The sequence below is a fragment of the Hyperoodon ampullatus genome, assembly GCF_949752795.1.
Source record: "Hyperoodon ampullatus genome assembly, chromosome: 19".
In the NCBI taxonomy this organism is placed as follows: Eukaryota; Metazoa; Chordata; class Mammalia; order Artiodactyla; family Ziphiidae; genus Hyperoodon; species Hyperoodon ampullatus.
Genome location: NC_136932.1, coordinates 49,878,375 through 49,900,642, shown reverse-complemented (window position 1 = coordinate 49,900,642; position 22,268 = coordinate 49,878,375). Strand labels below are relative to the sequence as shown.

Sequence of the window (22,268 nt, the reverse complement as noted above, 5' to 3'; positions counted from 1 at the left end):
AAGGAAATAGGAGCTGATTCCTTTCCATCCTGGACTCCGGACACCGTGTGGCTTTACCTGTCCCCTCAACGTCCAACCCTACACCAATCCTTCTGCCCAACTTTGCCGGGTCACGCCAGAAGGTCTGCTGGGTCCTGATAAGATATGTTGTCGCACTTTATATATTTAAATTCTAAAATCTTCAACTTCTGCCTCCCTGTGCCTCTTGGACCCCACAGGGATTTCAGGGTGCAAAGCTGATTGATATTGAGGGACTGGGGTCAGGGGCCGGAGAAAAGGAAACATGTTGGACCTGGTGCCAGGAGAACTGACTTCTCCTCAGTAGGCGCCAATAGGGCTTCCCTGGTGGCGCAGTGGTTGAGAGTCCGCCTGCCGATGCAGGGGACACGGGTTCGTGCCCCGGTCCAGGAAGATCCCACATGCTGCGGAGCAGCTGGGCCCGTGAGCCATGGCCGCTGAGCCTGCACGTCTGGAACCTGTGCTCCGCAATGGGAGAGGCCACAGCAGTGAGAGGCTGGCGTACCGCAAAAAAAAAAAAAAAAAAAAATAGGACCCAATAAATGACTTACACCTCTCAGCTCACTGCCTTTGTCCTGGGGGATAAGCGTAGACTCTGGGTTGTGATGTAGATACTCTGCAGGGCTGGGTCCCCATTTGGATGCAAGATGCACCCCATCACCCCCGCCCCCCACTCTGCCCTGCCCAGAGGGTTCAGAGGCTGATGATATCCAAAAGCTGCCCTAGCTGGAAGGGATCTTGGGCATCATCTGCCTGTAAGAAGATGCTAGCCCCATTGTATAGATGAGCTGACTGAGGGCTGGAGAGGGACACCCACAGGCCTGAGGACACGCAGAAAGTCAGGATTAGATCTGGCGTTAGAGGCCAGGGTTCCCGCTGCTCGGCTGCTTACAAAACCAAACTCACAAGTGTTGCTAGAAAGGAAAGTTGCCGTTAATCAAAATGCTGGCAATCTGGGGAGATGGTGGACTCAGTGTCCCCACAAAGCCACCTCCGAAGATTCTGCTCGGCCATGAAAGTTTTTTTTAATTAATTAATTAATTTATTTATTTATTTATTTTTGGCTGCGTTGGGTCTTCGTTGCTGCACGCGGGCTTTTCTCTAGTTGCAGCGAGCGGCGGCTGCTCTTCGTTGTGGTTCACAGGCTTCTCATTGCGGTGGCTTCTCTTGTTGCGGAGCACGGGCTGCAGGGTGCACGGGCTTCAGTAGTTGTAGCACGCGGGCTCAGTAGTTGTGGTGCACAGGCTTCGTTGCTCCGCAGCATGTGGGATCTTCCCGGACCAGGGCTCAAACTCGTGTCCCCTGCATTGGTAGGCGGATTCTTAACCACTGCACCACCAGGGAAGTCCAGCCATGAACGTTTTTAAGGGGAAACAGGGAAGTAATCTCAGTTAATCACTGAAATAGGGGGTCAGAGTCGTCACCATCCCCCACTGTGTGCAGGCTGTGGATTTCTTGTGATCTTTCTTTAGATGCTCTCTTGCTAGCAGTTTTTTCAAGCGATTACTGAAGGGGAAGCTGGGGAAGAGATCTGGTCGTTAATTACTTACTCTTCATTTCTGCTTCTTTGATCTATGTAAAGAACCAACAAGTTAGGCAAAGTATTGTGTGATCAAAAGGTTTGAAAAGTGTGCTAGGGCCAGAGACCAGTAGAGCATGGGGGTGCCTGGTTTAAGTTTAGCAACAAGACAAAAGGGACCTCCTGCAGAGAGCGCTTTCCTGCCCAAAGCTGCTTACAGTGCCTCCCAGGGTAGAACTCTTCCCCTGAGTCCCCAGATGCCACGTGACTGTGTGGTACAGCATGATACCCGGACCCTGTCTCAACCGGACAGGGCCTGCAGAGTTGGCTAGCAGGGCCTTCTCCTGGGAAGGGCCCTGGGGAGGGTCCAGGCATCGGTGGGTCCACGTCTGATGAAGATGCCAACACAAGTCATCCAGGGGAGGGAGGCAGTCTCGGGAAGAACAGGAGGCCCCTCAGGGGATAGAGAGGAAGAGGAGGTCCTGTCCCTTTAAGAGGGACAATCACAAGCTCCAACTTGTGTAACATGAGACTCGATGGAGACTAGCAAAGGAGGGCAGTGAATTCTGCATCTCAGGGTTTGGTGGCTTTAGGGGAGACGGTCTCCTGTCCTGTGTCTCAGGGCTTTTCCTTCTTTCCCCGGCATTCAACACGCAGGGCATCTGGCTCCTTCTTCTTAGGCCACCTCCTCCCTCCGCCCCCATGACTGCCTTGCTCCGCTGGCTACCTCTCACCTGGACCATTGCAGTAGGCTGCTCTCAGTGCCCCCCTGCCAACCCCATCCTGCCCTCAGCCCCGATCCCAGGCTACTCTTCCTGGCACCCCACACCCTGCCCTCCCCATCGCTCTAAAGACTTCAGAGCTGACTCCAAACTCCCACCTTGATATTCCGATTCCTCTATAACCATGCCTCAACCTTCTTTTCCAAAGGTCTCTGGCTCTTCCATTCTGGACCCCTTACTCTGACTATTTGGGGGTATTCCCTGCAGGCCCTCTCCCCTCTTTTCCATCCCGCATCTCCTCTGGGAGAATCTTTGCTGTGACGGTGCTACACCATCTGTCCAAGTCCCATCTTTGCCGTCAAGTCTGATGCTAATCAGGACGGGGTCACCTGATTCCTCCCACTCCCCCGCCCCCACCAGGGGGTGTGTCAAGTGCACTTACTGGCTGTATAACTCCAGGGTGGAGGACGAGGGCAGGGAGACCCACTGGAAGCTAATGCTGGGGACTGGAACCATTGTTCTAGAATATCCTGGGCTGATGAGCCAGGCCCTCCCTGACACTCAGATGGGCCCAGTTTAGCCACACAGCCAGGCCTTGGCTACATCCGCATTCCTCTAGCGCCCTCTGCCATCCACCTGCCCCTGAGAGCACCCCCTACTGGTTGGGAGTTATCCCTGAAGAGAACACCATTACTGTATTAGAGATTTTAAACAAAATGTATTTTCTGCAAAAAGTCAGCCATCCTACAGTTGCATTCATGTTTCCATAATAACACATTTAGCAACACCTCACATTCACCAGGCGCTGTCCTCCCTAGATTGCAGTAACCCTTCATCGCCATGGCTCTCATAGGCATGCTCATCACCCCTGGGGAGTTAGGCAGGAGAAAGACCCACTGCCCACAGCTTACAGGAGAAGGAACTGGGGCTCATGACAGGAACCAAGTGGCTCAAGGCCTTGCTTTAAAAAAAGAGATCACTGGGCTTCCCTGGTGGCGCAGTGGTTGAGAGTCCGCCTGCCGATGCAGGCGACACGTGTTCGTGCCCCGGTCCGGGAAGATCCCACATGCCGCGGAGCGGCTGGGCCCGTGAGCCATGGCCGCTGAGCCTGCGTGTCCGGAGCCTGTGCTCCACAACGGGAGAGGCCACAACAGTGAGAGGCCCGCATACTGCAAAAAAAAAAAAAAAAAAAAAAAAAAAAAAATAACTCCCCAACCAGCCACAATTCAAATAATACTAAATATTACTTAAGACATAGTACATTTTGCATCAGGAAACAGAAAGCACCCTATTTGAAAATTCAGGTCAATTTAGTCCAGGATAGAGACAGGAAGCCTAGGGGAGAAGAATCATTTCTCAGCCTCTGGCTTGGTCTTAGTGTGACCGAAAGAGTCCAAGTCTTCAGGGTGTGAGGTTTCTGACACAGGTGTTTCATATAATTCTGGACCCATTTCTCCTTTGGGTTGGCACCGATGTCCTTGGTCAGTTTGGTTCTGAAGCTGTGGATGAAGGTGGGCTGGCAGGGTTAGGTGAAATGTTGGAGGGTTTTATCCAAGGGATGACTCATTAGGGATGACCAGGCCCACCTGCTACAGGTGAGGGGCTGCCTTGGGACAGGAAGTCAGAGGGCTGCGGAAAGGAGAGGCCCTCTGGGGGTAGTTGCTGTTCTTGCTGCGCCCTGGGAGAAGCTGGCCTGACATCCAGCAAAACAACCACCCAAGTGTGAGCTGGTACCCATTCAGCAAGGAGGGTGTGGGATGTTACCGGCCCTCTCTGGGCCTGTCCCTGATGTAATAATAGGAGGCTTTGGATTACATAGTCTGGTTGGATCTTATCCCCTGAGTAGGACATCTCAAATTAGTCTATGTCTGTCTTGTGGGGCAGAACTTAGGATTGGGGGGATGGAAGATAGGGAAGGGGTGAGATGAGGTGGGGGGATGGAAGATAGGGAAGGGGTGAGATGAGGTGGGGGGCTGGAGGGGAGCAGGGTTTTTCTAGCCACAGGACAGCTGCCCGTGGACATTGGCTACTGGTGATTCCATAGCTCTTCAGCCTCTGCAAGGGGATCTTCTTATGGTTAAATGTGAAACAGCAGTTGAACAGGTCGCGGAGTGCAACTAGAAATAAAGTCACAGAGAAAAAGCATTTGAGATGTCAGGCTTTTCTCAGCTTGAATGCAGCAGGGGAAGGAAAGCTAAGAGGTAGAAGTGTGTCTTCTCCACCCCAGGTCCGGTGCTCCTGCCCACTGCCCCGAGAGGGGGTGGGACCAGGAACATGTGGCTCGAGATTTTGAGGTTGATTCTGCATGGTGGGGACACATCTTTGTTGACTGAGGGAGGCCAGTGTGACAGGTCCTGGATATGGCCCCCAACCTGCAGGGTTTGGGGCGATCAGCTGGGGTCAAAGAAAAGGCCCTGGATTTGCAGTAGAGTTTAGGTTTTATTCTGGCTCTGCAGTGTCCTGGAGCAGGGAGGGGGCAGGTAGGATGCCTGCTGTCCCCAACCTGGGCTTCTGCTTTCTGTCTCCAAATTAGATGTTAAAACTCCAAGGACCACGGATGCTCTGATAGTCTCCGAAGTGGGTCACTTTGGCTTAGGGCTTCCTAGAAGATGAGAAACAGAGGGAAGGAGAGAGAGGAAGGGAAGGGGGGAGAAAGATTGAATTTACTTGGCTGAGCGAGCACCTGGGTGCTGATGGCAGCTGCTGTGAGCAGCAGACACAGAGGCGCTGCGGACACCTTCCTGTTGGAGGGGGAAGATGTGAGCTTCAGCCTAAGAGCTGTTGGTTTCTGGGTTTATCTCAACCTCTTGGCAGCTCTGGCTGCCCTGCCTGCCTTTGTAGGTAGCAGAGAGGATGGGGCCCCCCAGAGGGATCATTGCCCGGCCAGGGTACAGTCAAGTCAAGATGAATCTACTAAGATTCTGAATTCTTACTGTGTCTCCTGAATCTATTAAGCTGGAGGCTGGGTTGCCAAAGAGTTTTCCAGGAAATGCAATGCAAAACCTGTGGCCTGTAGCAGGGTAGGCACTGTTTCCCTCCAGCTGCCCAGACCACAGAGATGAAGACAGAACACAGATGTGCTGGCACTCACCCTAGTAAGTGATCCGAGGAGCTGCTTTCTCCAAAATGAAAAAGAAACCATAGAAAAGAACTCCTATGCTAAGGACTTTCCCCTATTACATATTTAGTCCTGACAAGGTAAGTGCTATTATTATCATGCCCATTTACAGATGGGGACCCCGAGGGGCAGAGAGATTAAATAACTTGCCCAACGTCTCATGGGGAGTGAGGGGTGACACTGGGAGAAAAAGCCAGTCTGTTTACATATAATCACCAAGAGAGTTTCATGTAGCTGATGTCTTTTTCCAAGGCAAGTTTTAGGTGGAAGTCTCATACTGGAGACAAATTAAAGCCAGCTTCTGGTGACCAGGCTCCTCCCATCACATATAGGTGCTCCCTTCTGCTACTCAGACCCAGAGGGATACGGTTGGAAAACCACTGATTTGTCTAAGCCCCTTGTTTTCAGGAAGGATCATTGATAGGATGGGGTGGGGGGCGGAGCAATGAAGTGGGCTCTTCGTTCCTGAACCTGGCTCCCTCCTGCAAGGGGTCTGAGCTAGGAGCTTGGGGTCGGGGGGAGTGCCAAGGAGCACGGTGGCAAGGAGGGAACAGCTTGGACTATGACAGAATACCTGGCAAGGCCCTTGGCCTGAGTGTTCCTATCCCCATGCTCATTCTTGGCTCCCAGACTTTGCTTACTTTTTGCACCTGCTTGGAATATTCTCCTGTCTACTTTCCATCCTTGCAAGTTTTTCTACTCTAGCAAAACAAGCCCAGTGATAGTAAAAGAAATGCAATAAAGAGCTATGGTTTGTGAAATAGAAAAGAATATATAGACAAAGGGCTAAAGAAGCTCAAATTTGGTTCTTTGACAAGCCTACACAGAAGCTGAAACTCTCCTGAACAGACCATGAGAAAAGGAAAAAAGGCACCAGTAGGGGACATCACTACAGAGCCTGCAGACACCAAGAAGAAAATAAGAACCTTATGCCAATAACTTTAATTTAGAAGAAGTGGACGGATTTCTTAAAATCTAACTTACCAGATTGCAAGAAAAAAATTTTTAAAAATCCTCAAGCTATTTAAAAACTTGAGTCAGTAATGTAAAACCTTCCCGCAAAACATCCTCCAGGCTCCAGAAGCTTTGACAGGTCTTCCTCCAAGCATTCCAAGAACAAATAATTCCGATCTTACACAATCGATTCCAGAGAATATCAAAAGTGTTCACCCTTTGACTCATTTTATAAGTCTTTGACATAAAAACTTCTCAGGAACCACAAAAGAAAAGATTTCAAGCTTGTCCCTGCAGGCACACATTCCATTCTTTTGTGGATCATCACACCCATGAGATTGCAGGTCTTCTGGCTTTGGATTGGGTTTGGACATGGGGGAGCCCTGCAGGGTGTTGGAAAGAGGGAGTAGTTGGGGTGAAGTACTGATTTCTCTGTTGCCTCCTTATATCTCTGCCTGGATGCAGCCCTCAACCAATGGTTTTCACTTCCTTTCCAGGTGGCCCTCTCCATGACTCTCTCCGTCCAGTTTTGGGGAACCACACTCTGTCTTTGCTCCTTCAGGTCCAAGGGTGGTCACCAGGCTGTCACTAGCCTCAGAGTACCAAAGCAGCCCTATGGTTTCTCCACACCCAGCCCACATCTTGGTAAATAGCATTTTTATTAAACCCTCCTCAAATCATTCCAATTTCAGTGTCATCTATTTCTTCCTGACTGACATAGGTTTAGGTACCAGAAGTGGCTTCTGGTAATAGACCTTCCAAATGGCATTCTGGAATCGGGTTGCTCATATATTTTAGGAGCATAATAATGGCACCTGCTGGCATCATGATTACTTAAATTGTCACCAATAGTAGGATGGCAGACTGTGTTGTATCAAGCCCTCCAGGTGATTCTTAATGGGCACTAAAATTTGAGAACCACGGGATTCCAGTGTATCCCGTGGCCATCTCTGATCTGTAGTGAATGGCCACCAGAGAGCTCTTAAGGACACTGCCCTCCTCTCACGGCCCCATCAAAGCATGCCTTGGTAAAGGAAGTGTCCTCTGGCCTTGCCCGGGAGTGGTTAGGGATGGCTAGGCAGCTTGCACATAATAGATCCTTTTCAATAGACCCACTTCCCTGAGCCTTTAGACACCTTCCTAATGTCCCAGGGGAGTTCTGGCATTTCAACTTCATCAACTGCAGGCCTGTTTTAAAGTCTAGATTCCAATCAGCCAATCTAGCTAAATATTCATCGTCCCCAAGTACTTGTGCTAGTGCATTGAATCCTGAATTCTGGATAAGCACATTCATGCCAGTGAATTTAACCAACTGAGTCTTGTATGTTATTATCCTCTTACAATCCACTCCTACACATGCACCCCAAACTCTTCTCCAAATTGAGTGAGTGGGGGGACATTCAAACACTTCCAGCTGAAGGGACTCCTGTCTGTCCTTCCCTCTGCTTCAGGACCTATTATCTTGTAAGAAAATATGTTTAGGGGCCTGGGATCTGGAGTCAACCAGACATGGATTTAAGTCCTGTATTTGCCATTTACTGGTTATATGATTTGGAGCAAATTGCTTACCTCTCTGAGCCTCTAAGAGGAACTGATTGCTAATTATTACCTCATTGTGATGTTCTGAGAACCTAATGAATGCATGCAAAGTGCTCAGTCCTGTGCCAATAATTTCTATTTTGAAAAATTTTTATGTTCATTGAAGTATATAGTTAATTTACAATGTTGTGTTAGTTTCTGGTATATAGCAAAGTGATTCAGTTATATATATATATATATATGTTATTTTTCATATTCTTTCCCATTACGGTTTATCACAGGATATTGAATATAATTCCTTGTGCTGTACAGTAGGACCTTGTTGTTCATTTATTTTACATATAGTAGCTTTTATCTGCTGATCCCAAACTCCTAATTTATCCCTCCCCCACCCTCTTTCCCCTTTGGTAACAATGTTTGTTTTCTATGTCTCAGTCTGTTTCTGTTTTGTAAATAAGTTCATTTGTATCATATTTTAGATTCTACATATAAGTGATATCATATGGCATTTGTCTTTCTCTTTCTGACTTACTTCACTTAGTATAATCTCTAGGTCCATCCATGTTGCTGCAAATGGCATTATTTCATTGTATTTTATGGCTGAGTAAAATATATATATATATATATATATATATATATATATATATATATATATATATATATATATATATATATATATATATATATATATATATATAAGGAGGAAGAAAGCAACCAAATCAATAAACAAATCTACCAATGATAATAAACTCTAAATACTAAACTAAGATAAACATAAAACCAGAAACAAATTAGATGCACAAAGCAAACCCCAAGTCTACAGTTGCTCCCAAAGTCCACCTCCTCAATTTTGGGGTGATTCCTTGACTATTCAGGTATTCCACAGATGCAGGGTACATCAAGTTGATTGTGGAGCTTTAATCCGCTGCTCCTGAGGCTGCTGGGAGAGATTTCCCTTTCTCTTCTTTGTTCGCACAGCTCCCGGGGTTCAGCTTTGGATTTGGCCCCGCCTCTGCGTGTAGGTTGCCTGAGGGCGTCTGTTCTTTGCTCAGACAGGACGGGGTTAAAGGAGCAGCTACTTCGGGGGCTCTGGCTCACTCAGGCCGGGGGGAGGGAGGGGCACGGAGTGCGGGGCGAGCCTGTGGCGGCAGAGGCCGGCCGTGACGTTGCACCAGCCTGAGGCGCGCCGTGCGTTCTCCCGGGGAAGTTGTCCCTGCATCCCGGGACCCTGGCAGTGGAGGGCTGCACAGGCTCCCGGGAGGGGAGGTGTGGACAGTGACCTCTGCTCGCACACAGGCTTCTTGGTGGCGGCAGCAGCAGCCTTAGCGTCTCATGCCCGTCTCTGGGGTCCGCGCTGTAGCCGTGGCTCGCGCCCGCCTCTGCAGCTCGTTTAGGCGGTGCTCTGAATCCCCTCTCCTCGCGCTCTCCAAGACAATGATCTCTTGTGTCTTAGGCCAGACTTTTCCCGGACTCCCTCCCGGCCAGCCGTGGCGCACTAACCCCTTCAGGCTGTGTTCACGCCGCCAGCCCCAGTCCTCTCCCTGCGCTCCGACCGAACCCGAGCCTCAGCTCCCAGCCCCGCCCGCCCCGGCAGGTGAGCAGACAAGCTTCTCGGGCTGGTGAGTGCCGGTCGGCACCGATCCTCTGTGCGGGAATCTCTCCGCTTTGCCCTCCGCACCCCTGTTGCTGCGCTCTCCTCCGTGGCTCCGAAGCTGCCTCCCTCCACCACCCGCAGTCTCCGCCCGCAAAGGGGCTTCTAGTGTGTGGAAACCTTTCCTCCTTCACGGCTCCCTCCCACTGGTGCAGGTCCCGTCCCTATTCTTTTGTCTCTGTTTTTTTCTTTTTTCTTTTGCCCTACCCAGGTACGTGGGGAGTCTCTTGCCTTTTGGGAAGTCTGAGGTCTTCTGCCAGCGCTCAGTAGGTGTTCTGTAGGAGTTGTTCCACGTGTAGATGTATTTCTGATGTATCTGTGGGGAGGAAGGTGGTCTCCACGTCTTACTCTTCCGCCATCTTGAAGGTCATATATATATATATATATATATATATATATATATATATATATATATATATACACATACACACACACACACATACCACATCTTCTTTATCTCTTCATCTGTTGATGGACATTTATGTTGCTTCCGTATCTTGGCTATTGTAAGTAGTGCTGCTATGAGCATTGGGGTACATGTATCTTTTCGAATTGGAGTTTCTTTCCAGATATATGTCCAGGAGTGGGATTGCTGGATCATATGGCAACTGTATTTTTAGTTTTTTAAGGAATCTCCATACTGTTCTCCATAGTGGCTGTATCAGTTTACATTCCCACCAACAGTGTAGGAGGGTTCCCTTTTCTCCACACCCTCTCCAGCATTTGTTATTTGTAGAGTTTTAAACTATGGCCGTTCTCACCAGTGTGAGGTGATACCTCACTGTGGTTTTGATTTGCATTTCTCTGATAATTAACGCTGTTGTACATCTTTTCATGTGCCTATTGGCCATCTGGATATCCTATTTGGAGAAATGTCTATTTAGGTCTTCCACCCATCTTTTTTTTTTTTTTTTTTTTTTTTTTTTTTTTAGGGCTCTATCCCTTGATCTGTATTCTGAGGTTGCACTATTTTACAAGAATGTTTATTTCAAGGAGGATAAAAAACACCCCGAGAGCTGAAGGAGTGTGAATGCCTGACTACAGTTTTCTTTGGATAAAACAGAATCTTTGCTTCTGTGGTATGTGTGTTTAGGCAGATTAAATTCATGTTTGATTACAAACCCCAGGGTAGAAGGAAAATAAATATGTTCTTGAAGACTAGGAGTTCCCAATGGGAGGAAGAGAAAAAAAATCATTAGCTAATACTCTGATGGCTGCCGTCTCTAGGAAAGTCTGGATAGATCTCATCATGGTACCCCTGTGCTCAGAGACCCTCTGTGGATGGCTCCCCATCTCCCCAGACTATCCATGCTCCCTAGCATGGCACTCACGACCCTCCTATCTGAATCCAAAATATTTTCTCTTCCTCCTTCTCCTCTTGTACCCTCTCCTAAGTCACACAGCAGAGGGCTTACCTTGTCCCAACACCTTCTGAGCTTTGCTGCCTGAGGGCCTTCATCCCTCCCCTTCTTTACCTGTTGGAAAATGCTAATCAATCTTTAAAGCCCCACTGAAACGGCTAAATGCCCTCTAAGTCCTTTCCTAGCACCTTGCTTCTGCCCCTTTTTTTTTTTTTTTTTGCGGTACGCGGACCTCTCACTGTTGTGGCCTCTCCCATTGCGGAGCACAGGCTCCAGGCTAGCAGGCCCAGTGGCCATGGCTCACAGGCCCAGCTGCTCCGCAGCATGTGGGATCTTCCCGGACCGGGGCCCGAACCCGTGTCCCCTGCATCGGCAGGCAGACTCTCAACCACTGCGCCATCAGGGAAGCCCTGCCCATTTTTTGATTGGGTTGTTTGTTTTTTTGTTATTGAGTTGTTTGAGTTGTTGGTGTGTTTTGGAAATTAATCCCTGTCTGTCGCATTGTTTGCAAATATTTTCTCCCATTCCGTAGGCTGTCTATTCATTTTGTTTATGGTTACCTTTTGCAAAAGCTTATAAGTTTGATGAGGTCCCATTTGTTTACTTTTGCTTTTATTTCTATTGCCTTGGGAGACTGACCTAAGAAAACATTGCTACTATTTGTGTCCGAGACTGTTTTGCCTGTGTTCTCTTCTAAGAGTTTTATGGTATCATGTCTTATATTTAAGCCTTTAAGCCATTTTGTGTTTATTTTTATGTGTGGTGTGAGGGTGTGTTCTAACTTCATTGGTTTACATGCAGCTGTCCAGCTTTCCCAACACCACTTGCTGAAGAGACTGTCTTTTTTTCATTGTATATTCTTGCCTCCTCTGTCAAAGATTAATTGACCAACTGACCGTAGGCGTGTGGGTTTATTTCTGGACTCTCTATTCTGTTAGATTTTCTTGATGGGTGTGGGGACCATGTCCCTTTCAGGAAGGGCCCTGCAATGCCAGGTTGCCAGATGGAATACCGGACATTTAGTTAAATTTAAATTTCAGATAAACAATGACTTTTTTTTAGTATAAATATACTCTTGGCAGTATTTTTGCTAAATCTGTAAATCCATAGGTCTGTACTGTAAATCAACCCCAAACCTTCCTGCAGAGGAGCCTGCTGCTATATAACCAGAGTGACTCTGCAGTGGGAAAAGAAATATTGACATCTTCTGGGATTATTTGATGATAGCTCTAAGTGGATGATATTCTCTAGACACCTGAAAAGCCACTCGCTTACCAGTCAGAAAGGGAGCTTTTGGAGGTTCTAAATCAGTTCTTCAGGTATGTGAAGAGCAGAAGTTCAGCTAGCTCTTTTCCAGCTCAATGAACTTTATAGAATAGAAGCCTCAAAAACTATAGAATCCTGTGATTTTAGAAACATTCTTTTGCTGTGGAGTCTTAGCACCCAAGTGTCCTGCAATCTGTCTCCAATAGCCCTGGACAATCTTAAGGCCTTACCACCTAAGATCCTAACAGTGGAGGTAACTTCACTCTGCAGTGTTGTGGTTTTCAGAGGTGTGTTTACCTGCCGATGTCTATTCTCCAGGAATAACTTATTGGGAAGCTCTGATATATACCCGATTAAAACTACAACTGCTCAAGGAAGCAGAGCTGGGGAACCCTGTACTCAAGACTTCTCCGTCCAACTTCTTTCACTGTTTAAGCCTCTAAGGAATATTGAGACAGTGCAACCTTTCCATTTTATAGAACAGGTATCTGGCTGCTGGTGTGACTAATGAAAAGAGGAGAGAGACATGCTAGCTGGCATTCTCTGCCCTCAGACTGGGTCTCTCCAGAGAAAGGCAAGCCTGCAGAGAGAGAGAATATTTCCATTGTGACCGTGGAGGAGGGAAGCCCATCCACCACTACTGAACACCATGCAAGACCACTTGCCTCACTTCTTCCTTCACATCACCTTCTTTCTTATCTCTGTCTTTGCTTATAATATCCCATCCATTACAACATTCAACTTTCCATCTGGCCCATACAGGAATTATGTGAGGTCTGGCTTACATTGTGTCTGGCTTCACAGATTTCATAGGGGACCAAACTTGCTCTGAAATGGATGGCTGATGACCTTCCAGCTCAAGCCCTCCTACTTCTACTCTAGAAAACAGATTCATCTTTCTGGTCATGCTCTGGACCAGCATATAGTAAAAAATGGATACTTACCAATGATCCAAGGAGCCTAAAATGACATACGGGTTCTCCTCTGTGGGAAGATTATCATGTAATTGATTTTCCGAGCCAGACAGGGGTGAGGCAGAATTGTCCCCACATACACAATGCAAAGCCTGAAACTAACTCTAGCCATTGAGGTCTCTTTGCCATTCCCCAATCCCTCTGGACTTCTCCCTATTTGAGGCCTTTGCTCTAAGTATCCCCCTCCTTGGATGCTCTTAACCCAATCCCTCTCTGGTAAATCAGCAAAGGCCTATCTTGGGCCAACTATCCTCTGGCCTCTGCCCAGTGATACTCATTAGTGCATGATGAGGAAGTCCTGATAGGGGTGCTGAGTCTCTTTTGCCACCATAATGGCACCCTCAACAGTGCCAACATTGCACCAAGCACACAGTGGCACTCAGTAGAAGATGCTGAATTGAAATACATTTCTCTCCCAAGAGATATATACAGAGAAGCTCCAACTCAATGGGGCTAAAAACTAGGCTCTGATCTACTTATTCGCTGAAGATTGGGACAGAAATTTCTCTTAGGCCAATTAATTACATTTGAACCTGTTGCCTAAGAACAATTCAACACATGCGTACAGCACCCTGATCCTGTATCTCTCTAGTTACCTACATCTTGGTCTTTGTAAGCCCTTCCATGGAAATAAATAAATCAATAAAATAAAATCAAATCAGGAAGCTGTATCATCAAAAGACAAAACAGGAGTGAAAAATAAAATAACAGATTATGAGAAGATATTTCAATTCACATGTCTGTCAAAAGATTCCTATTCAGAATATAGAAAATACTTCTACAAGTTCATAATAAAAAGACAGGCAATCTAAAAATAGACAAGATCCAAATCTAAACAATCTAAAAATGGGCAAAGGGTATGAAGTGGACCTTCATAAAAGAAGACATCCAATAAACATTTAAATAGACATTCAACCTCATCTGTCAGGAGTAAAATGCAAATTTAAACCATAAGTATGTGGAATTATACACATAATCATTATGGCTAACTTAAAAAGAATGACAGTACCAAGTGTTGAAATACCAAATATGGAATAACTCAAGCTCTCATACATTGCTGGTAGGAGTGAATGTAAACTGGTGACATAACTCTGGAAAATATTTAGTCATATCTGGAAAGGTGTTTGGTGGTTGAGTATATGCTTAATATATGCATGTCCTATCATCCATGTGTGTATATCTATGTATCTATGTATCTATCTCTATCAATCTATCCATCTATCTATCTACCATCTATCCATCTATCTTTATCTGTCTATCTATCTATCTATCTATCTATCTGTCTGTCTATGTGTACCATCTACCTGTAAAACCTCAAGTTCACACTGATACCTCCAATTGCAGTCCAACACCACAGGGTTTTCTAGCTTCCAACATTCCATATTTTTCTATGGAAGCTTCTCCAACAGTAAGGGAGCTGGCTTCCATTATCTTCAATACATTTACTTATTTGCTAAATCCTTCTTTAGGTCACCATTCTCCTAGCTACGTGGCTAACTCAGTCCTCGTCCAGTTGACCCTGACTTGTGGGCTGACCTCTTGAACCCAGTTCTACCAAACATGCTGGTTGAGTCCACAGTCTTGGCCCCAGCCCTGGTCCCAAAGAACATACTGGGTGAGTCCCTGATCTTGGTCCCAGCCCCAGCCTTGCTAAACACACCAACCAAATGCCCAGCTAAATCCCTGGCCCTGAGCCAACGAACTTGCCTGTTGAAATCCAGGCATTGACTGGGGGAAGGAGAACAAATATTGACTGCATAAAACAATGAATCAATAAGGCAGAGCCTGAGGTGAGAACTTCTCTCATGCATAGCTCCTTCGGGAAGTGACCCCAGGGATCAGGACTGAGAGGGAGCCGAGTGAGACGGAAAAGGAGGAGACACGAACAGAAGCATGCAGAATCAAGGTCAGTATAGTGGGCGATGGGGATAGCTTCTCCTGAACTCACTGACATGCCTGCAGAATGGCCCCCAGAATCAGCCGCTGGAAGGAAGGCTGGCAGAAGCATTTAAACATCTGCCTTCCACCCTGCACTGGTGGAAAGTTGTCACCCAGAGTGTTCACTGCCCCGCACTTCTGAGCCTCAGGCAAATGTGCAGGCTGAGCCAACCCCTGACCTGAGATGACACCCAAGGAGGAGACTGTATGCAGAAAACAAGAAGTGAGGAGACACAGAGCAGTTGTTGAGAGAGTGAAATGAGTCCAAGCCCGCAGCAAGCTCCCTGCCCGAGCCCAGGGTGAAATCAGAGGAGAGCCCAAGAGGATGCTTGTCAGCTTCAAGTGACCTCACCAGTTCTTTCCCCCCAGTTGACAAGGGAATGAATTGTGCTCACAGACATGAACCCATTAGTGGAAGGATGTGTTTTTCTTCTTTTAAAAAAACTTTAAAATTTATATTGGGGTATAGCCAATTAACAATGTTGTGATAATTTCAGGGGCACAGCAAAGCGACTCAGCCATGCATATACATGTAAGCATTCTCCCCAAACTCCCCTGCCATCCAGGCTGCCATATAACATTGAGCAGAGTTCCCTGTGCTATACAGTAGGTCCTTGTTGGTTATCCATTTTAAATGTAGCAGTGTGTACATGTCAGTCCCAAACTCCCTAACTATCCTTTCCGCCCCACCCTTCCCTCTGGTAACCATAAGTTCATCCTCTAAGGTCTGTGAGTCTGTTTCTGTTTTGTAAATACATTCATTTGTATCATTTCTTTTTAGATTCCACATACAAGGCATATCATATGATATTTCTCTTTCTCTGCCTAACTTACTTCATTCAGTCTGACAATCTCTAGGTCTATCCATGTTGCTGCAAATGGCATTGTTTCATTCTTTTTAGTGGCTGAGTAATATTCCATTGTATATATGTACCACATCTTCTTTATCCATTCCTTTGTCGATGGACATTTAGGTTGCTTCCATGTCTTCGCTTGTAAACAGTGATGGGGTGCATGTATCCTTTCAGACAACATTCTTCTCTGGATATACACCCAGGAATGGGATTGCAAGGTCATATGTTAGCTCTATTTTTATGGGGATTTTCAAAACATTAATATTCAAGTTAAGGCACATAAAACATCAATAACTTAAATAAGATGACATATCACTTAACACATCTATGTTTAATGTCATTAATAAAGTTCATTGTGATTTGAAATACAACGACATAATCCCAGACTGCCTCTGGGTAACGCTCGGGGAAAACAAATGGATTGTGTCTTGTGCTGTGGCCTGGTGCCAGTTTAGAGTGAGTCTCTTGCCTTTGGAATTTAGGATTTGTGTCTAGGTAGTTCATGAAACCCTGGTCCCAGATCTCCGGAGCCAGCTTGACCTTGAGGCTGTGGAAGAGAGCGGTTAGAACTGGATGGAGCCTACTGTGGTTGGAAGCACGCCTTTTGCCCAGCTGACTTTTAGATGCCTTATTTAGATGCCTGGGGTTTAGGTGTGCTACTTTGGACTTCAATGGAAAGCTTATCTTCAGACAGGTTATAGACCTGACTTGCAGGTGTTTGCCATTAGGCTGGGCTCCTGGCTGGCTCAGTGGTTTTAATTCTAGACACTTTCTTCCTGGCCCTACCCTAGCCAACAGATGTGGCCAAGTTCCCAGGAGACATGGCTCCTAGAGCAGGAGAGAGTTTATGAGGTTGTCTGCCAGATCCTCTCACTTCCTGCCTGTGACACAGAACAACTTCCACTTTTGTATGGGGCATCTTAATGCCAGAGAGAGAAGTTGACTTGCTGTAAGTGACTCAGAGAGTCAGGGTCAGTTCTGAGCTCAGAGCCCAGAAACATTGCCTTGCTTTGTTTCCATGTTTGTACTGGAATCATGGTATTTCTCCAACCAATGAGAGCCCCCCTGGACTTGGGTCGGCAGGACAATAATCTTCTTTCCCCTAATGAGGGGTCTGGTCTTTGTGCCTTGGTACTTTGGGCCTCATGTCTGAAAAAGGATCCAGCTATGCTCACGAAGTACAAGAGAATCTTGACCTTAAGAGGCTATTAAGGAAAGGAGATTCCATGCCTTCAAATGGATTTTGCAAATTCTTGATATGGAGGGTTGAGGGTATAGTGATAGAGATGAATTCATTCTGTGTCTCAAGGGTGCAAGCCCTATAGATATTGGTTTGCAAGATTATAAGAGAAGGGTCTGTGTCTTGGTCAATTATTCTCAACCTTCTACAACATTTAACCTATCACTCTTTCTGGCCCATTCTTCCTCACTTCATCTCCACTCCCACCCTGTACCATTTATGTCCCCACCATTTCCCCTGCACCATGGCAGCAGCCTGCTCTCAGGCCTCTATCTCTCACACTCCATCCTGTACTCAGATACTAGGTTATCCTTCCTGATGCTCGCCTCTGAATGTGATATTCTCCTTCTCTCCTATTTCAAAACTTTTGGTGCCTCTCTATTACCTGTTGACTGCCCAATCTGAAATTCAAGAGCCCCTACAACCTGGCTCCAACCTGCATTTCTAAAACTCTGACTCCTCTTTCTTCCCAGAGCCCAGCCAGATGGGATTCCTTCCTCTGGCCCACTCCCCTCATCTCCCTCCTGTATCAGTTCTGAAGAATCCTTTCATTTCCCATCCTCTTCCAATCTCTCAAGACCGGTCCTGTTGAAGGCTCATCTCCAGTAAAGAACCTTAAGTGGACCTCTAAGTTATAAACATCTAGTTTCCTGTTAGACTCAGTTTCATTTCTGGGACATTACTCTGGGTTTGAGAATTAATTAGATGGAGACAACCTGGGGCTATGGAGAAAAGTTTGAAGACTGTTGCAAGAGATCAAGAGAGAGACCAGGCAAAGGTAAGCGTGGAGAGAAAAGCAATAGGAATCTAGATTCTATTAAATAAGGGCAGGTGATTTAGGGACTGGAGCCACAGGGCTGGAACAGTCTGGTCTGGTCCTTCTAGGTTCTCCCTAGTCCTCAGCTGAGTCCAAAAGACTCAATTTAGAGGATGATCCTCACACCCCAAATTGTCACTCATTGCTGCCATTTTCTCCCTTCTTGCCAAGCGTTACCCCATGAAAAATAAGACCAAGTAGTTTAAGATTATATAGATTTTTTCTTTGAAAATACCATAGTCATTTAATAACATTAATTTCCATCACAATACTACATAGCACACATCGACTTACAGGAACACTGATTTCCTAAGAATCCAAAGATGTTTCCCTCTGATGATCAGTGGAAGGACCTCACGATACTACAGGCAGGTAGGAGGGAGAACAGTGCCATCTTACCATGAACTTAATTGAGCTCACAAAGGAAGAGTCATCACCAGATGTTGTGTTTTTACATTCATTAGGATTTATGGCAGATAAAGTTAAAACATAAATAACTTAAATATAATTATTGTTTAAGAAACTATGTGTTTTAAATTATTAGACAAAGAACCTCTTTTTGGACATTATAATAAAATAATACAGCTGGGGAAGGTTGGGGGGAAATAAATAAGATTTTCCAAGGCTCTGACTGTCTCTCAGTCCAGGTATGAAGGTTCAAGCCTTCAGGGCTTGGGACTTTTGATCCAGGAGCTTTATGGAATTCTGAACCCACTTCTGCTTGGGGTCAGCACAGACCTCCTTGTCCGCTTTGGTCTTGAAGCTGTGGGGAAAAGAGGGCACAGTTAAATGGAGTGTCTTGAGGATTTTGCCCAGGAGTTTGGCCTGTTGGCCCCTGGACATGATTAGCCCTTGCTCCCTGGTTGAGGAGGCTGGATGGGGACAGGAAGAAGGAGAAATGGGAGGAAGAGGCCTCTCTTCCGGAAAGGAAGTTCTGTTGTTACTGCTCCAGGGGAAGCCTTCCTTTAGCTCCTGGCTAAAGGAACTTGGATGATCTGACCAAGCTTCCAGAAGAGCCTGGAGTGAGTATGGATTCCTTCTCATGGGCTTCATTTGTCTATGGGGTAAAGGGTCCTTTGGATTAGATGGCATATTTATCTGACTCATTTGGAAGTATAGAACTCAGAGAGAATTTTTGGCTGACGGTGCCCGGGCATGGTCCACTCACATCACAGCTTCCTGGGGACACCGGCTGTTGGTGATTCTTGTGTAGCTGTCCAGATTCTTGAAGGGGATCTTCCTACTGATCACAATAAAGCAGCAAGTGATTGGGATGTAAACTGAATCTGAAAAACATTTTTCAAAGCATCAGAGAGTTATAATGTATTGTCAGCCTGCATTTGTAAGAGAAGAAGGAGAAGGTAGAAGACGAAGCAAATACACAAGTTCTAACTAAGACCTACCATTCCCTAGTTCAGAGCTTTAGTCCAGATCCCATAGATAAAATGTTATCTGTGAGTCAGTTTCCTCTGTTGAACTATGGGGCCCCTCATTGTTGACTGCAGATGGAGAAATCTTGAGTAACAAGATTAATCCTTGTAGCGTGATTCGGAGGGTCTACAGATCCAAAACCTCTGACCGTGGGAAGATAAGTTCTGAGACCTTGCTTCCCAGCTATTTGTCCCCATGGGCTTAGAGCCAACCTATGTCACATGCTGAGATGCTTCTGGGTCCTTATCCTCCTTACACAGCCACCCTTCTGGAAGCTACCCTGGACCATAATCCAACATTTGAAACCTCCAGCAAGAGTTTCTTCCTCTCTACTACTGCCCGAAATGTCCTTCCTATCCACAATGAGAAATGGTTCTTCCTTCTGTGCCACATCTCCAAACAAGGTGAGGATCGTTGAGGTAGCAGCTGCATTTAATGTCCCAAAGCTGGTATCGAGAAAGATCATGGAGCCTGGCTCCAGTGGCCTGGGCTTCTAGTTCTGGTTCTGCCTCTGACCAGTTGTGACATGCCAGCTCTTCTTAATTCCCCTCTGGATTTCATTCTCTCCATCTTTTAAATGTAGGCTATGCAGCAAGCATGGGATGACTCATGCCAGGTGTTTGTGCCAGGGGTAGTTAAAATGTTAAGGCTTAAGAAGAGAGGAGGCTTACCTGGCTGAGCGAGCACCTGGGTGCTGAAGGCAGCTGCTGTGAGCAACAGACACAGGAGGGCTGCAGAGACCTTCATACCGGAGGGTGAGCACGGGAGCTTCAGCCTGAGAGTTGGAGGTTTCTGAGTTGGTCTCAGCTTCTCTGCAACTCTGGCTCCTCTGGCTGATCTGCGTGCCTTTTATAGGGAACAGAGCACATGGGCAGGGTTGTGTTTAAGGAAGGATAAAATAGGCCCCTAAATGTGGTGAGTAGGTACCAGATCCTGGTGGTGATTTCCAAACACCGAGAAAAGGAAGTCGTGCAGTTTCCATCATTTGTTTAGACGGTGGGGCAGTGGTAGAAGGGTATGTGGTTATGCCCAGTAAAGTGTAGGAAGTGACCTCATTGGCCTATTAAGGGCTCTGATTTCTTTGAAATGGAACATGATCTGTTGGAAAGGAAGAGTAGAAGCTGAGTTCCTAACGGAGTGAAGAGAACCAAGTGCCTGACCCTCCCCATGTCCTGGGAGGTCTGGGATGCGGCCCTAAGGCTTTGCCTGGTCTCTTTATCAGATTCGTGTCCCTGCCATCCTAAATCAGTCAGGCTCCTTTAGAACCTCATACAGGTAGCTTGATAGAACCTTAGCAGAACGATAGAATCTAGGAATCTTCAAGTCTTAATGCCCTGGAATGTTCTGTTGTGGAGCCTAAGAAGTGGGCGGCAAATACCGATCTTTTAGGGTGGTGATTTCCAAATATTTTATCTAGACACTAAAGTTTCTTTCCAAGTGAAATGATATGCGGAAGCCCAATATATCATGCAGATTCAGGTAGAATGGGTCTGTTTGAAAAGGGTCTTTTGCTTTTGGTGTCAAATCTTTTGCCCATTAAAAAAATTTTTTTTTTCTTACAGTTGACTTTAAGAAGTTCATTGTATAGTTTGCATTCAAGTCCTTTACCAGATATGTGCATTGCAAATATTTTCTCCACAGGCTGTAGCTTATATTCTTAACAATGGCTTTCATAGAGCAGAAGTTTTAAATTTTAATAAAGTCCAATTTATCAATTTTTTTCTTTCATAGATGTTGCTTTTGGTATTATAGCTAAAATCTCATCATCGAACCCAAGTTTGCATATCACCTTTTCGATGAATATTTCCAGATTTTCCACAAATCATTCAATATTCTCCAATAATCTTGAATGTTAAAGACTCCACAGGAGTCCATATATAAAGGCACCATAATTAATTGAAGAATTTCAGTTGGGAATTATATAATTTCCATTTTTTCACAATCATAAACAATAATTATGAGAAAACTGATGTAATATTATCATTAATGTCTCCATTCAGTTCCATAGCTAAGGGATTAATCAATCAAAATGTGTGGATATTATTAAGGCTCTTAATCAAATTACAACATTGTTACATTGCTGGACGGTTTGCATCTTCATTAAAATGTGAGTTTATTGTTCTTAAAAATATTTAATGATCGCTAAGAGGATATTTATCTCGTTAAAGGTAAAACTAACCTGTGGAATAGTGGTTTCCTTTGTGGTGTTGACATCATGAGGGAGCCCTTTTTAGAGGCAGAAATGTTCTATATCTTAATCAGAGGGGTGCTTAAACAGTTGTCTACATATTTAAAATTCATGAAATTGTACACTTAAAATGTCTGCACTTTATTGTATGTAAATTAAGCTTCAACATAAAGTAAAAAAAAAAGAAAAAAGCACAGCACTATTTTGCTTACATTCTAATTTATTTATTTTTTTTAGTGAGTCTGTTAGTTGATTTATTTTTTTTCTTGTAATACATTAATGTTTTTATATCAGATGGCTTTTTATTGTTCTTATTGATTTGGAAGAGATTTTTGAACATCTATTTATTGCAAATACTGTGTGAACTTGAAAGAGTATAGAGTTTGCAGAACATGAGACAAATCAGTGTCATCAGAATTTCTTGTGACCAGAAGGGAACTTGAGTTCTTCCAGACAATCCACCTTACTGGTGTACTGTGTAGCACTGATCTCTGTGTGGGAGGGTGTTGTCTAAGAGGTCATTTACACACATTTTTCATTCAGAAATAAAGTCATTGTCTTACAGAATACCCTCAATGCCTCATTAATTTCTCCTCTGAGTTGCCTTCATATAGAAAGTGCATCTATAAGCAGATGACAAAAATGGTAACAAAATCATATTATTGAGAATCAACAAGG

General features: G+C 45.5%; 1 protein-coding gene across 1 annotated transcript; it reads right to left on the bottom strand.

The window, feature by feature from the left end:
- Window positions 1-18,628: 18,628 nt before the first annotated feature.
- Window positions 18,629-20,149, bottom strand: LOC307067968 (C-C motif chemokine 8-like; the record flags this gene model as incomplete). Its single annotated transcript, XM_079725586.1, has 3 exons — window positions 18,629-18,734; window positions 19,140-19,257; window positions 20,074-20,149. The coding sequence occupies 3 exons, from the start codon at window positions 20,147-20,149 to the stop codon at window positions 18,629-18,631; spliced, it is 300 nt and encodes a 99-aa protein (XP_079581712.1).
- Between the last annotated feature and the right edge of the window lie 2,119 nt (window positions 20,150-22,268).